Raw genomic sequence first — 16,539 nt, forward strand, 5'->3', positions numbered from 1 at the left:
AAGTTGTGGACATCAGAAAAAACACAAATGACCATAGAAACACTGAAAGCAATACTACAAGTTAAGTGCAATTTTACTAATTTTGTGAAGAATTTTACGAAGAAATAGCAAATAATGAATAATTATTAAGAAAAATTATATTATTTAATTTTTATTATTAAAAGAAGTATGTATTTTTATTATTATTAGTATTTCACAGAGATACCTATATTATATAGGTATTTCTGTGAAATAAAACAAATACATGTGGAAAAAAAAAACAACCATAGATTACATTTGTTTTTTTATTTAAGAAGTATAATATTTAATTTTATAAGTTTAGTTCAAAGAAATATATGCATTTAATTTATATTTCGTATGTGAATATTTTTTTATATAACAAATATGCGTATATTGTTTTTTTGGGTGGGGGTTGTAAAATCAATGTGTCACATTGGAATACTAAGGACACGGTCACTTTAACCAAAACAAATATTTTGGGGGGGGAGCAGTTTTCTAGTTACACCACTGATCACATGCATGGACTTGCTAGATGTAATGCAGCTGAAGCAAAATGTCCAATTCCAGAAAACTTTCCCAGTCATCACGTGCCAAACAAGAAGAACTTTCAGAATATATACATGTGAATGCATTGCAGAAATTGGTTCATTTAGAAAACAGGTTTCAGACGGTGATAGACCCATCAGCACAAGAAGAGTAAATCCAACAGACATCTGAAACTTTTGAGCAGGTAAGGAGGTCTATGATGAGCCATTTGCTGGCTATGCATGGTGGTCATTTTGAGCATTTCTTGAAAACATAAGCAGATAGTTGCTGGAACACAAAAATGAATGTAACTCAGAAATAAGGCAAAATCAGACCTATGTTTATATGATTTTTTTTTTTTTTTTATTGTTTTCAGATCCCTGAAGTGGATCCCGCATGTTATGATATGCCATGTATAATACAATTCAAATATCAGTAACACTCCTTATTACTGAACTTTTATTTTCATTAAACATTGTAACTACTTTTGTTACACTGTATCTGCTGCAAAGTTGCAAAAAAAAAAAAAAAAAAGAATATACAAATATACAGAGTGTCTCAAAAATACATGGCATAACTTCAGGAATGAGTTCCTCATATGTAGACAATAAAAATATTTTATATCAACATAGTTCCGGAAATGCTTGGTTCCCGAGTTATTAACCGGAATGTCTTATCTCCTGCAGGTGGTTTACTTCATCACAAGGTACTGACAGAATCTGGTGGTTTTCTATTCCGACCATGTACTCAAATCAGGAGCAAGCGGATATGCACTTTATGTATGGTTTGGCTGATGGCAATGCTCTGGAGGCTCGTCGTTTGTACCATGAAAGGTTCCCAGAATGAAGATGTCCAGACAGGAAAACGTTTGAAGGTATCCATCGCTGTCTTTGTGAACATGGAACCTTTACATCTCATGCTGCAGACAGAGGATGACCAAGATCTACGACTCCTGAAGCAGAGGAGGAGGAGATTTTGGATGTTGTGCATGCCACTCCTGGAATCAGCACACGCAGAAGAGCAATGCAACTAGTTGTTCAATGTTTGACTATTTGGAGAGTGTTGCCAGAACACCAACTGTATCCTTACCATCTGCAACGGGTACAGGCCTTGTCACCAGCAGATTACCCTGCACAAGTAATGTTCTGCTAGTGGTTCTTGCAGCAGTGTGGTACAACTCCTCAATTTCCTGTCTTAGTGATATTCACAGATGAAGCACAGTTCACACGAGATGGAATCCAAAACTTTCACAATCAGCATGTATGGGCTGAGGAAAACCCACATGCAATTCTTCCATCACATCACCAACAGCCTCAACATCTGGGTGGGTGTTTTTGGTGATAAATTATTTGGACCCCATGTACTTCCAAACAAACTCACAGGGCAGGCATACAGAAACTTTCTGGAAAACACAGATTTCTTGGATGACACGCCACTGATCATTTGTCAACAAGCACACTTCATGCAAGGTGGTGTTCCTGCACATTTCAGCCACCTAGCCCACAATTACCTGAATCGAAGGTTTCCTGGTCGGTGGATAAGTAGAGGTGGACCAAACTGCCTGGCCTCCATGCTCAGCTGATTTAAACCCACTAGATTTCTTCTTATGGGGCCATTTAAAGTCACTGGTGTATTCAACTCTGGTAGCTGATGTGGAAACTCTCCGCAATCGAATTGTGGCAGGTTGTGAGACAATACGAAACATGCCAGGAATTTGGCATTGTCTTTGCGAGTCCATGAGACGTCGATGTGAGGCCTGTATTCAGGCAGAAGGTGAACATTTTGAACAATTACTTTAAGGTGATGTGAACAGTTAAGTGTCATAGACAGACCTTCAAAACTCGGAAACCAAGCATTTCCAGAATCATGCTGATATAAAATATTTTTATTGTCTACATATGAGGAACTCATTCCTGAAGTTATGCCATGTATTTTTGAGACACCCTGTATACTGCAAATACACAAGGTTATTTTTAATATAGAAATATAAAAATTTTGCATAAAAACTGACACTGTAATACCTGTAAATTATTAAAATCAAAACCTGATCAACAGTAACTAATGCAAAGAAAATAGTATATTGATGTCAAATTTACTATGTCAGATGTCTAAACTTCCTACAAAGTGTGCATATTCTGAAATTAAATTAAATTTACTTGACTGCAGCTCACTTTGCTCTACATTTCTGAAAGGGCTGCTTTGTTTAACTAGCATTTCTATCAACCATTAAATTATTATTTTTTTTGCATTAAAATATCACAGTTACATAATTAAAGCTTCTCGGGTATAAAACAGAATCGAAGTGATATTAAGTCAACACTTATCCCTGTAGATTTTGATTTCATGATCTACACATAAGGGAGAACTCTATATTCTTACTGCCTTCATTAAAGTCTACTACCCCATGTAAAAAAATGCCAAAAATACAAACTTTTAAAGTGGTTCTTAATGCAAAGTTTATTGTATATAACTATATGAGATGCAAAGGATGGCTATAAAAAATGGTGGTCAACTTATACAGTGAACATATCATTAAGCACCGATTTTCAAAAAAAACCAAAAAAAAAAACCCCAGAAGTCAATTTATATGACAGAATATATGGTATTTGTCACTTGCAAACTTGCTGCCTGTGAGGTTCTACCAGCCCCAAATTCTCATAAAGGTAGTAAACCTGTATCATGCCAAGCAAGTTTCACAATTCACTAACTCTGATTATATAAATAACAAGTATGACTTCTGTACTGAACATATAGAAATATGGAATGGCTTTAAAAATCTCTCCTACAATGTTCAATTCCTCCCTTCCACACACACACACACACACACACACACACACACACACACACACACACACACACACACAAATGTGTGTTTCCCTCCTCACTTAGGTAGCTATCCAGTTGACCTTCGAACTTCTTCAAACTGTCAACCTCAACTACTTGTGGAGACAACTTCCAGTAATCAACAAATTGTTGGCTAAAAGAAAACTTCCTACAATATCATCTGAGTATTTATTATTTGACTAATGCAACTTTAGGAAGCTTTAATTTAGCAAGAAGGTAGATTTTGGACCTAAGGTTCCTAGAACTTTTTTCATTATCTTTTCACAACACTTTTCAAAATTTTTCAGAATTATGTTAATATTGGGTTACTTATGTAAACATTTGGGACCACATACTGGATTATATTAACCCAATATATGGTGCCAAAGGTAAAAAGTTGGCCCTTCCTGATCTATATCATAATTTGTCATATCATTGGAATGAGCAGCAGCCTGGAAAATAAGATGCAGGATATTACAGAGACTGCTGGGAATCATGGGGGTACAAGTAAACACATGGGTTGTGTTAGGGTGGCTAAGAGGAAGAGCAGGTGCATGTATACTTGCGTGTACACCAATGCTAGGAGTACACCAATGCAACTCAGTTCTTAGTAAATAAATTTGATGAATTTGAGTTATTGCTCAAAACATCAAAGGCAGATATTGTTGGGATTTCAGAGACGTGGTGCCACATAGATATAAGGAATGCAGAACTGGAATTTGGGGAGTACAATGTCTACAGAAAGGATAGACAGGATAGGAAGGGAGGAGGGGTTATGCTATTAGTTAAGAAACACATAAAATCCAAGGAAGTGAAGCCAGTCGACATCGCTGGACAGTGCAGTGTCGAGTCAGTTTGGTGTGACATAAGCATTGGGAGATCAAAACTGAGAGTAGGAGTGTGCTATAGGCCTAATGACTCTGATGAGTATAATAAGAAACTGTACAGAGAAATAGAGTGGGCCAGTAAATCAGAGAGTCTTATAATGGGGGATTTTAATTTCCCAGATATTGACTGGAATTTGGGGGCTGGTCACTCACACACAAGCAAGGCTTTTGTGGATTTATTGGATGATTGTTTTCTACATCAGCATGTTCGGGAGGCAACTAGAGGGAGTAATACTCTTGATTTGATTATCAGTAGTGATTCTTCATGCATTAAGAATCTGCAGATAAATGAACCACTAGGTGGCAGTGATCACAGTGTTCTGAAGTGGGAGTTACTCAAAGAGGTAACTACCATTAGGGGTAAAGGGAAGGGGTATTGCTTTCGTAAAGGTGACTACGATGGACTGAGACAGTATTTAAATTCTATACAGTGGGATCAACTGATGATGTTACCAACAGCAAATTCAAAATGGGAAGCATTCAAAGAACTTATCTTGCAAGCTACTAGGCTTTACATACCAACTAAGAAATATTGTTCAAGGTTTAGGCCAAAATGGATGTCAGATGAACTAATGAGGCATATGGCAGAGAAGAAAAATGCATGGGATACATACAAATTAACACATGACACAGAAGCCTATGATAGATACAAGTTGATCTGTAACCAAGTTACAAAGGAGGTTAGGCAGGCGAAGGCAGATCACGAGAGACCCTTGGCAAGGGATACAAAGAAAAACAGCAAAGAGTTCTTTACTTATGTAAACTCTAAAAGGAAGGGGATGAATCAGATTGGTCCACTTGATATCGATGGGCCAACTGTTGATGATCCTGCTCAGGTAGCTAACAAACTAAATGAATATTTTGCATCGACATTCACACATGAAGAGTTATTTAGCGAGGGGAAAGCCAGAGGTGTATTCAACTCTAGCAGTAAACTAGAGAATCTTGTAATAACTGAGAGTAAAGTGGAGGAGAAATTGTTGAAGATAAACACAAGAAAGGCACCTGGGGTGGATGGGATCTATCCAGTTATATTAAAGGAGGCAGCAAACCCTTAGCCATAATTATGAGAGCATCCTTGGACTCAGGGGAGGTACCCATGGACTGGAGATGTACAAATGTGACCCCAATTACAAGGGAGGATCAAAGGCTGACACAAGTAATTATAGACCTGTGAGTTTAACTTCAGTTCCTGGAAAATTAATGGAGGCACTGGTTAAAGAAGCACTGCAGGATCATCTAGACAAGACTTCAGTTATAGCTCGGACACAGCATGGTTTTGTTAAGGGGAAGTCTTGCCTGACCAATTTGATTGGATACTATGATGCAGTCACAAAAGAACTGGATGCAGGGAATAATTTTGATTTTATATATTTGGATCTTAGAAAGGCTTTTGATACTGTTGCACATGGAAGACTGCTGCACAAATTAGAGCAGTGTGACATTGGAGGCAAATTGCTGCTATGGATAAAGGGGTGGTTGAGGGGGAGAAGACAGAGAGTGGTAATCAATGGACACTGCTCATCGTGGACTAATGTTATTAGTGGAGTCCCTCAGGGTTCAGTATTGGGTCCTTTATTGTTCTCTGTATTTATAAATGATATTGATGATGGTATATCGAGCTTAATGTCCAAGTTTGCAGACGATACGAAGGTTAGCAGGGTTGTCAAGGACACTACTGACACTATGCTGCTGCAACAGGATCTGGAAAGGTTGAGCAGATGGGCTGAGAGGTGGCAAATGAAGTTTAACATTGACAAATGTAAAGTACTACATATGGGAAACAGCAACCCCAGAGCAACGTATCAACTCTCTGGTACTACACTGACAGTGGTAGAGAATGCAAGGGACCTGGGGGTGGTTGTGCAGGCAGATATGAAGTTCTCTGAGCAGTGCAGATGGGCTGCAAGTGTAGCTCATGGTGTATTGTCAATGATATATAGGAATTTTTCTAGCAGGAATAAGGAGGTGATTATTCCCTTGTATAAGGCAATGGTCAGGCCACACCTAGAGTACTGTATACAGGCCTGGAGGCCTCATTTCAAGAAGGATGTAGAGCTGCTGGAACGAGTACAGAGAAGAGCAACAAGATTAGTGAATGGAACAAAGGGTTGCTCTTACAAAGAAAGGCTTAAGTTTTGCAAATTACAGTGTCTGGAGACGGCACCTGCAAGGTGATCTGATTGAAGTGTATAAAGCCTTGAATGGTTTGAGCTTGCCCAATGCTGATGGGATTCTTCCTCTTCCTCAGAATAATCACCTGAGAGGGCATAAGTTCAAATTGAGGAAAGACAGATGTAGGATAGATTTGCGGAAATTTTCCTTTAGCCAGCGTGTGGTTGGTAGGTGGAACAAACTTCCATCCCTTGTCGTGGAAGTTGATAGCCTAAATAAGTTTAAGGCTCAGCTGGACAGGTATTTCGAACAAACAGAGGGGTGAAGTGGAAGTGGTTATTTTTTATTTATTTTTTTTACTTTATTTGTTTTTGGCTGATGCTGCATAAGCTTGCTTTCTTGCATCAAATGCCTCTACTAATGCTAATGCTATTATTTTATTATATTATTTTTTTTAAGATTCATGATGTTTGCAATTCATAAGCAGTTAACATACTTTACTACACTGGGAAAATATTAGAGACAAGTTATGGATAAAGAAGCTTTGTTGACTTATTTAATTTTAAAAATATTACAGAATTAGAAGCCCTGCTATAAATCTTCCTTGTATTCAATTAAACACTTACTTTATGTTTGGATTTGCTATCTTGGTGTTCTTGGATATATAACAACTCAGTTCTTGAAATTCTGGGATGCTCTTCAGGTTTTTCAAAGACAAAAACAGTCCAAACGACAAACCAGACACACCCTAAAATTCCTATATGAAAATTGGGAAAATAAAAGTACCATTCAGCTCACTCACAATGTAATCCAATCTGCTTATCAGGCTCGATACTTCATAATGGCCAACTGTTAATTTTTATTAAAAATTAAATTCACTCATAAATAATATAAATTCATTTTAAAATATTAATATTTAAGAAACCTTTAGTCAATAACACCATAAGCATTCTTAAATAAAATATATTTCATATAAAAGCAGTAGTAATAAAAAAAATAATAATAAATAAACCTTTTATAACATGAGTAGTAATGACTGGCTGATTTTTTTATGCCACAACTTTAAAAAACTTATAACACTGCCTTATGTTTCCCAACTCCCACTAGCCAACAAGGCCACATGATGGACATACTGTATTGAGAGCTGCTAAGTGGAAGTTTTTATTACTTAAAAATGATTGGTTTTTGTTATTATTATTATTTTTTTAATATTAGTGTAGTTATTAGTTATGTTTATCTAAAAAATTTAGTGAATGTATTCATTACTTGGCCTTTGAAGTTGCTTAATAATCAAAAGTCAGATTCTGTTGCCAGTGTTACTGTATCAATATAATAGCAACATAAATGCTATTTAAAAATCTTCTTTGTAATTCTGTAGGAGTATTATTAATATCAGAAGTGTTTTTATTAAGTCTATAAATACTGTACATAATGTAACTTAAAATAGCATAGTTTCATTACTATGCTATTTTAAGCCATCAAATACAATGGCTTAAAATCTTACTGCCATCAAATAAGTTGGGATTAGTGTAGCATTATTATATTCATATCTCTTAGTTTCATCTGTTATTCTTAAATTAAATTTAAAATGAAATAATGTCTCAGACTAGAGCATCAAAGTGATGAAATGAAATGCTTTGGGGGAAAATGCCAAAAGAAGTTATCCTATGAATCAGAATTATGTTGTGTGTGCTACTTGTTGCCACCTTGCAAAGCTACCTTTAGCCACAATACAATCAGAGGATGCTTTTGAATGTGAGGAGATTAAATTCAAATTCAGCGTTCAGATGGGTTTTATATCAGGATGTGAAGAACATGATTAATGCCCTTGAAGTAAATGAAATGAGAGACCCACCAAGCACTCAGCTGCCCAGCTCAAAGCTAAAGCCCATGCTCAAGCATCAGCCAATACAGTGACAAGCCCCAGGGGCTCTCACCAGATGAGAGCTTGGCACACCCAGAGTCCTGAGCTGAATGTCATCATTCTTCTCTTTCTTGGTGATTCCCTTTTCTACTTCTGACTCTTGTTTTTTCTCTCTCTCTCTCTCTCTCCGGGTAACTCAGAATTTTTTTTTTTTTGGCTGGTACAGAAAAAGCCTCAGGATTCTCTGCACCATATTGCTAATTATAATAATAATAATCCTACACAGCACAGATCTTTGGTCTCACAGGAGTTAGCTATAGTTGGTAAATATATTGTTAGGGAAATAGAAAACATATTGTGTAAAAAAGGATAGGTGGAATGGGAACAGGGGCTAAAGTTAATAATGTTATATAGCAATTATCTTTTAAAGGCACAAAAGATGATACTGCTGTACATGTTGGTACTAATGATATTAAGAATAGGATATCTGACGATTTACTTAACAAGTACAGGACAATGCTGAGAAAAATATGCAAATTTAATCCTAACAAGTTAGATTTAAATTTGAAACTGTACCCAATTCTGTCCGGACATGACAGGAGGGAATACATGACGGAAACTTGTCAATCAATTCATCCCTGGAATGATGCAAGACTGTGCAAGACTCGTGGGGAACATTTTTCTTAGAATGGTATGTGCTTGTTAACAGGAAAGACTGTTTTTACAGGGATGGGATACACTTAAATAGAAGGGGTGCAAGAATATTTGCTGATGCCATTGAGTCAGGGTTAGATGAGCCAATACCTCAGTTTGAGGTACTGAAAAGTGAAAAAGACATGGGGTAATTGTGAAGTCACATGAAATTCTCTGAGCGATGCAGACAGACTGCCAGGCCAGCTCATGGGATTTTGTCAAATGATATACAGGAACTTTGCTAGCAGGGATAAGGTGGTGATTATCACATTGTACAAGCCAATGATTAGGTAGTACCTTGAGTAATGCATATAGGTCTGGAGGCCTTGATTTAGGAAGGATGTAGATCTGCTGGAACAGGTGCAGAGAAGTGCAACAAGATTGCTGAAGGGAACAAAAGGAAGTTCTTACCAAGAAGGCTTAAGTTCTACAAACAAGTGTCTGGAGACTAGGCACATGCAAGGTGATCTGACTGAGGTGTTTAAGCCTTTGAATGGATTCAGCAAGCTCAATGTTGATGGCATTCTTGCTCTTGCTCAGACTACACACAATGAGGGGACAAAAATTCAAATTGAGGAAGAATGGTTGCAGGATAGATGTGAGGAGGTTTGCCTTCAGCTAATGGGTGGTTGTTTGTTGGAACAATCTTCCATCTATTGTTGTGGAAGTGGGTAGTTTGAATAAATTCAAGGAAATACTAGACAAATTATTAGAGTGGATGGACAGGTGATGTTGGAGGTTTTTTTTTTTTTTTTTTGGCTGATGCTTTATATGTTTGCTTTCTTGAATCATATGCTACTACTAATAATAATAAAAATAATAATAACTAATAAATAACAAATAATAATAACAAATCTGAAGTCAGATTTTATCTAGCACCCAAATATTTAAAGGGGAATACAGTTATGGTTACTAGTTTTTAATGGAATTGTTGGAATCCCTAATGAAATTTTAAGAAATATACAGAATATAATATAATCAGCGTAAAAATATAGTCACTTTTTTTGTAATTGACTTTTTTTGGTTTTTCTCTCTCTCTCTGATTGATGTCCAGCAATAGTCTGCCAGCATACTGGACTTCCACCTTCCTTGGTAATGTTTCTTCATGATAGCAATATCTTGACAAAAACATATACTGTGTTCGTCATTAACACATTCAAGGGTGTAATAAATTCTCAAACAAGATTTTATAGCTGTTTGCACATGTTGCCCAGAAAATATTCAAAAAATTTTTTGAAAGATTTTCAAGCCTACAATTAAATAGGATTTAGCAACTCTTTCAAAATGTTCTGTATCTGCAAAGCGATAAATGCACCTTTATCATTAATGTGTAGAACCTTTAATTTTAAATACTAAATGTCATCTCTATTTTTGTCCTGTATAACTTTTGCAGGATTCTTCATTAGACCTAACTTATGAAGCAGCAATAAAAACATGTTTGTTTGAGCAACTACTGGCTTAAAAATGTCATTTTTCTTTCTGATGTTATTGAAATCCCATCAGATACTCAACATCAGTTCATAGTAAATCACCGAAGTAGGTGAATTAGCATTGTTTTTGTTACATCTCATATTGTGAACGCCTTCACAACGAGTTGCCCTGATATTGCACTACCTTGAATAAGCAACGCTTCACCAGTAGAGAAGATGAATGTTACTTATTCTCAATGGATATCACCAACCAGACAGCACTGTTCAGAAGCTTGTTGACCTCTCAACGGTGGGCGGACAGGTACCCTGGTGATATAATGAGTGACAACCCAGTTATGAAGTATAAATTCACAATATGAGAGATGGCCAGATGGTGTGCAACAGTAAAGACTAAAAATGGGTTTAGGGCTCAAAGCCTCTGCTTGCACTTTCATGATGTGTGACTGTTAGTAACTCTGGGTATAACCCCATGTGCAAGTCCTGAGATACGGAACCCAGTATAATGGCAGTGACCAACCAGGTGCAAACTATCATAAGCAGGGGTCGAGGTGTAGTACCCACACCACACAGAGGAATGCTGCCCTTCTGTGTTACCGGCAATACTAGAAGTCCTCCTAGTAATATCAGGAAATACTAGGAGGCTTTTCTCTTGTGGCTCCCATCAACCAGTGCAATATCAACACTTTGCTTAATGGAGGCTTCAAGTGGTGGGGCACATGTTTAGTCTCTAGAGGAAAAACTCTGCCAGCCTCCCATCTCTTCCACCATGCAGTATGATTAACATCTTTTGAGGTTATGATGGACAATATGTCAAGATCCAGTCTTTCGCTGATGGACAATATGTCAAGATCCAGTCTTCTTCACATTTTGAGGGTACAGCTCTAAAATGGTGTTTGTAGGCCGGCCACTAGATAGTCCACTAAACCAAACCTACTGGTAACTCACTAGGAGGCATCCTGATCTGCTCGTGTGTAATCTTGCTGCCTCTACTTTGCCAGATAGTGACTGAAGGGAGTCTGAGTACTTTGTGGGTGCCTCCGTAGCCAAGTGGGCAGGAGCAGCAGTGCATAGCACACACTTCTTGATTAGACCAGGGTTCGACCCCGTGACCACCAAATATGGAGGATGCAGAAAGGTCAGGGAATGACCACCGCATATCCCCGGAGCAACATGGTCTTAGTTGCTATTGCTCCTAAAAACCAAATAACAAACAAAAAAACAGTACTTTGTGTGGGGGCAGCATTGCCAAAGCCAGATTAATTCAAGGAGCTGAGTATATTCTTGCAGTGAGTAGGCATATCCAAAAATTTTATTACATCATACAACATATCCTTCCCACCTTTTCTTACTACTGAAATCCTTAGTAATTTGGAATCTAATCTTTTCAACCTTCTCTGGCTTAAAATCTCTCTACCACATTCTGTAAAATTCAACTGTTGCTTCTATTGTTCTCCCAACTTTACTAATCACTTGGAACTTTTTAACTTCTCTTTGAAACTTGACTTTCTCCAATCCAACTTTCCTAACAGTGAGGTAATTTTCCTTGGTGATTTTAATGTTCACAACTCCAGCTGTCTTCCATTTTCTAGTCACACGGACCCAGCTGGTCAAGATGCAGAGGTGTTTACAATTACTACTGAACTTGCACAGACTGTTTATTCACTTACCAGAATACCAGATAATCTTATGCACAGAGTGAACATACTTCATCTTTTTCTCACAAACAACCCTTCTAAGTGGAACTAAGTGGTCCTATAGACACCTCAGATCACAACTTGGTGGTCTCTTCTGCAAAGAAGCCTTTCTCTTGTGTCCATTCTCAACCTTGTGTTGTTTATCATTACAAGAATGCAAAATGGGATGAAATGGTCCTTGAGGTTGTCACAGACATTCTCTCAGATATGCCAGACAAGCTGTACTTGCTACCTGGGAGTCTAAAATGCTGATGGTACTGATATTCGGGTGACACTCAGGTCAAGTGTACCCAATTTCGGCGAAGTCTGAATGGTCTGCAACAGCCAAATCCTCTGCTTGCACCTTCACGATGGTGGGACTGTTAGTAATCCTTGGTATAACCACCATGCTCCAGCATATGGTGGGTGACCACCCAGGTGTGAACCAACGTAAGCAGGGGTCGAGGTGCGGCATTCACACGATATAGAGGAATGCCGCCCCTCTGTGTTACCAGGCAGTACTAGGTGACTCTCATCAACCAGTGCAATACCACCACTTTGCTTATTGGAGGCTTGAAGTGGTGGAACCCATGTTTAGTCTCCACAGCTAAGTTCCAGTCTCAACCCTTCCCCATCTCTTCCATCATGCAGTATGATTGATGACTTTTGAGGTTAGGATGAACATCATGGCGAGATCCAATCTTCCTTACATTTCAAGGGTACAGGTCAAAAATGGTGTTTGCAGGTTGGCCGCTAGTTAGTACACCAAACCGAACCTATTGGTAACTCTCTAAGAGGGTTCTGGATAGGCTAGCGTATAATCTTGCTATCTCTACTCTGCCAGATAGTGACTGGAGGGAGTTCGGAGGGCATTGTAGAGGCCACATTATGTCAAGGATCTGGGTATATTCTTACCACGTGTAAGCCATATCCAAAAATTTCATTACTTCATACAGCATGTCCCAACCACCTTTTCTTACTATTGAATACACCATGAATTGTCAAGCCAATAGAGTAAGCTTATCTGCGAAAAGATCTAAACCTCCCAAACACCTCCTAATTCATTTCACAAATATACGTGGTCTGAATTCTAATCTTAACGATGTCCATTTCCACTTGCAGTCTGCCAAACCCCATGTACTTTATCTGACAGAATCTCAGTTGACCAAATTATTCGTTGTATGATTCCTTTCACCTCAATGGTGATACTTGTGCTTATGTCCGTTCCGATATTCCCTGTCAGAGACTTGGTAATTTGGAATCTCCTATTTTCGATTTTCTCTGGCTTAAAATCTCTCTACCTCATTGTGTCAAATTCATCTGTTATCTCTACCGTTCTCCCAACTCCACTAATCACTTGGAGCTCTTTGACTTCCTCTGCAACTTGACTTTCTCCAGTCCAACTTTCCTAACAGTGAGATAATTTTTCTTGGTGATTTTAATGTTTACAACTCCGGCTGGCTTCCGTTTTCTAGTCACACCGACCCAGCTGGTCAAGATATTGAGGCTTTTGCAATTACTAATGACCTTGCACAGATTGTTCATTTACCTACAAGAATACAGGACAATCCTAACCATACAGCCAGCACGCTTGATCTTTTTCTCAACAACCCTTCTAAGTACATGGTCAGAGTGAGAGGTCCTTTAGGCACCTCAGATCACAACTTGGTGATTGTCTCTTCTCCAATGGAGCCTCTATCTCATGACTATTCCCAACCCCGTATTGTTTGGCATTACAAGAATGCAAAATGGGATTACCTGCGCGATTTCTTTTCTTCTTTTTCCTTGGTCGGATTACCGTTTCAAAACTTCTGATGTCAACGTTTGCTCAGATCGTGTCAGTGAAATTATTCTTGCAGGAATGGAATCCTTTATCCCACACCCCACTTTAAAATCTCGTCCTTTATCTAAACCTTGGTTTTCCAATAAATGTGCTAAGGCTGTTCAAGAGAAGAATGTTGCATATTGTAATTGGCTTGTTTCTAATTCTTAAGTTTCATTTTCTGCCTACACCAAAGCTCGCAACAATTGTAAAGCAGTTATTAATCAATCCAAATTAGAGTTTGAACAGGCTAAGAGTAGAAAACTTGCTTCTTGCCCTAATGGTAGCCGAGCATTCTGGTATCTTGCCAAAGTCATTGGCCACAACTTTTGCCCATCTCTGCTCCCACCTCTATCCAAACCAGATGGTTCTGTTGTCACATAAGCCAAGGATAAAGCTGACCTGCTAGCATTCCATTTTTCTTCCAACTCGTGTATTAATGATCTTGGCAAAACACTTCCCACCATTGCCAACACGCTCCATTCAATGCCTCCTGTGGTCTTCCGTCAAAAAGATGTCAGAAGGATTTTGACGAATCTTGATGCTAAGAAAGCTGCAGGTCCCGATGGTATTTCTCCACTTGGTCTCAAAACCTGTGCTCCTGAACTTACTCCTGTTCTTTGCCGCCTTTTTTTTGCTTTCTTATTCCAAAGGTGTTTTTCCTTCTGCTTGGAAATTTACCTATATCCAGCCAGTTCCTAAAAAGGGTGACAAATCCCTCCCATCCAATTATCATCCCAATGCAATTACTTCTACCCTTTCTAAAGTAATAGAGAAATTAATTAATCGCTAACTCTTAAACTGCCTAGAAATCTCAATCTGTTTCGATCCACTGGTGATATTCTGGCTTATATTACTCATTTATGGACTAATTCAATGGAAAAGTTTGGTGAAACGTAAGCAGTTGCTCTTGACATCTCAAAGGATTTTGATCGTGTTTGGCATAAAGGTCTTCTAAACAAGCTTCAATCTTATGGTTTGAAGCTTGTTTAGAACTTATGGTTTTCTCTCTGATCGCTCACTGAGGGTGATGGTAGATGGCTTTCTGTCTTCTAACTTCTCCACTAATGCCAGTGTCCCCCACTCTTTTCCTCTTGTATATTAATGACCTTCTTCCATTGACTGGAAATCCTATCCATAGTTTTGCGGATGATAGCACATTGCATTCCACTTTCCATTTTGAGAAACCTTGTCCTGCTCAATCAGCTTCAACTTCTCGAAAATCTGCTACCAATTCCTTAAATGCCAATCTCAAGGTAATTCTCCAGTGGGGCAAAGACAACTTAGTTGATTTCAATCCTTCTAAAACTCAGTTTTGTCTTATATCTCGCAAAAAGGATTCTCCTAAGGTTATCTTTGGTGACACTCCGATTTCTAGGCAAGATGATATATCGCTTTTGGGGATTACCCTGACTTCTAATCTCTCTCTTGGCACAAGCACATTACAAATACTGCTTCCTCTGCATCTAAAATACTTGGTTTTCTCTTTCAATCTCAGCGTTACTTTTCTTCCAAACAGCTGTTCTCTCTGTACAAATCGAAAATCTGCTCTACCATGGAATATTGTTCCCACATCTGGGGTGGTGTCCCCAAAACCTCTCTCAGGCTTCTTGATTTCATTCAGAAGAGGGCAGTTAGGTTAATTAATAATTCATCTCTAACAGAGTCTCTCCACTCACTGTCTCATAGACGTACTGTTTCTGCTGCATGCCTCTTCTACAGATATTTCCATGGGCACTGTTCTTCTGAATTGGCTTCTATAATTCCCACTCTCTTTCAATCAAAACAGTCCGAACACGTGCCGCCACCTGCCAACATCCATTTACTGTCCAACCTCAAGCTCACAGAACCAAATTTTCATCTTCCTTGTTTATTCATTCAACTGCCGTTTTCTGGAACAACCTTCCTTCATACGTATTTCCTGAAAATTACCGTCTACAGATGTTCAAGTCCAATGTCAACAGATATCTTCTTTCGTCTTCTCAACCTCCAACCAAGCACGGTACTAAGTACTATAGGTTCTAATACCTCTTGTGTTTGGAGTTTACATATTAAAAAAAAAAAAAAAAAAAAAAAAAAATTTGCCATTTCTTTTCTTCCTTTTCTTGATTGGATTACTGTTTTCAATCTTCTGATTTCAACATTTGCTCAGATCATGTCAATAAAATTATTCTTGTATGGATGAAATCCTTTATTCCACACTCCACCTTAAAATCTCATCCTTTATCTAAACCTTAATTTTCCAATAAATGTGCTAAGGCTGTTCAAGATAAGAGTGTTGCATTTTACATTTGGATTGTACTTCATCCAAATCTCGAGGTTTGTTTTCTGCTTATACCAAAGCTCACAAACAATTGTAAAGCATTTGATAATCAGTCCAACCTAGATTTTAAACAGGCTAAGAATAGAAAACTTTCTTCTTATCCAAATGGTAGTCTAGCATTCTTGCCTGTTGCCAAAGCTATCGGTCTCAACTTTTGTCCATCTCTATTCCCACCTGTGTCAAAATCAAATGGTTCTATTGCCACTTCAGCCAAAGGTAAAGATGACCTGCCAGCATCCTACTTTTCTTCCAACTCATGTATTGATGGTTTTAGTAAACCACCGCCTACCATTTCCAGTACAGTCCATTTTTGGTCTTCCATCAAAAGGATGTCAGAAGAATTTTAAACGGTCTTTATGCCAAGAAAGTGCAGTCTTGATAGCA

At 38.1% G+C, this 16,539-nt stretch overlaps 1 protein-coding gene across 4 annotated transcripts in view; it reads right to left on the bottom strand.

Moving 5' to 3' along the window:
• The window catches only part of LOC150083600 (putative inorganic phosphate cotransporter), a 148,675-nt gene that overhangs the window by 43,095 nt on the left and 89,041 nt on the right, over positions 1 to 16,539 (bottom strand). For all 4 annotated transcript variants that reach the window (XM_090378081.1, XM_090378080.1, XM_090378079.1 and 1 more), the window contains exon 5: positions 6,977 to 7,107. In XM_090378081.1, the coding sequence (XP_090234207.1) occupies positions 6,977 to 7,107 (131 nt within the window). The remainder of the gene's footprint in view (positions 1 to 6,976; positions 7,108 to 16,539) is intronic.

Source organism: Mastigoproctus giganteus, chromosome 7 (genome assembly GCF_048544385.1).
Source record: "Mastigoproctus giganteus isolate SK-2022 chromosome 7, ASM4854438v1, whole genome shotgun sequence".
NCBI lineage: Eukaryota > Metazoa > Arthropoda > Arachnida > Uropygi > Thelyphonidae > Mastigoproctus > Mastigoproctus giganteus.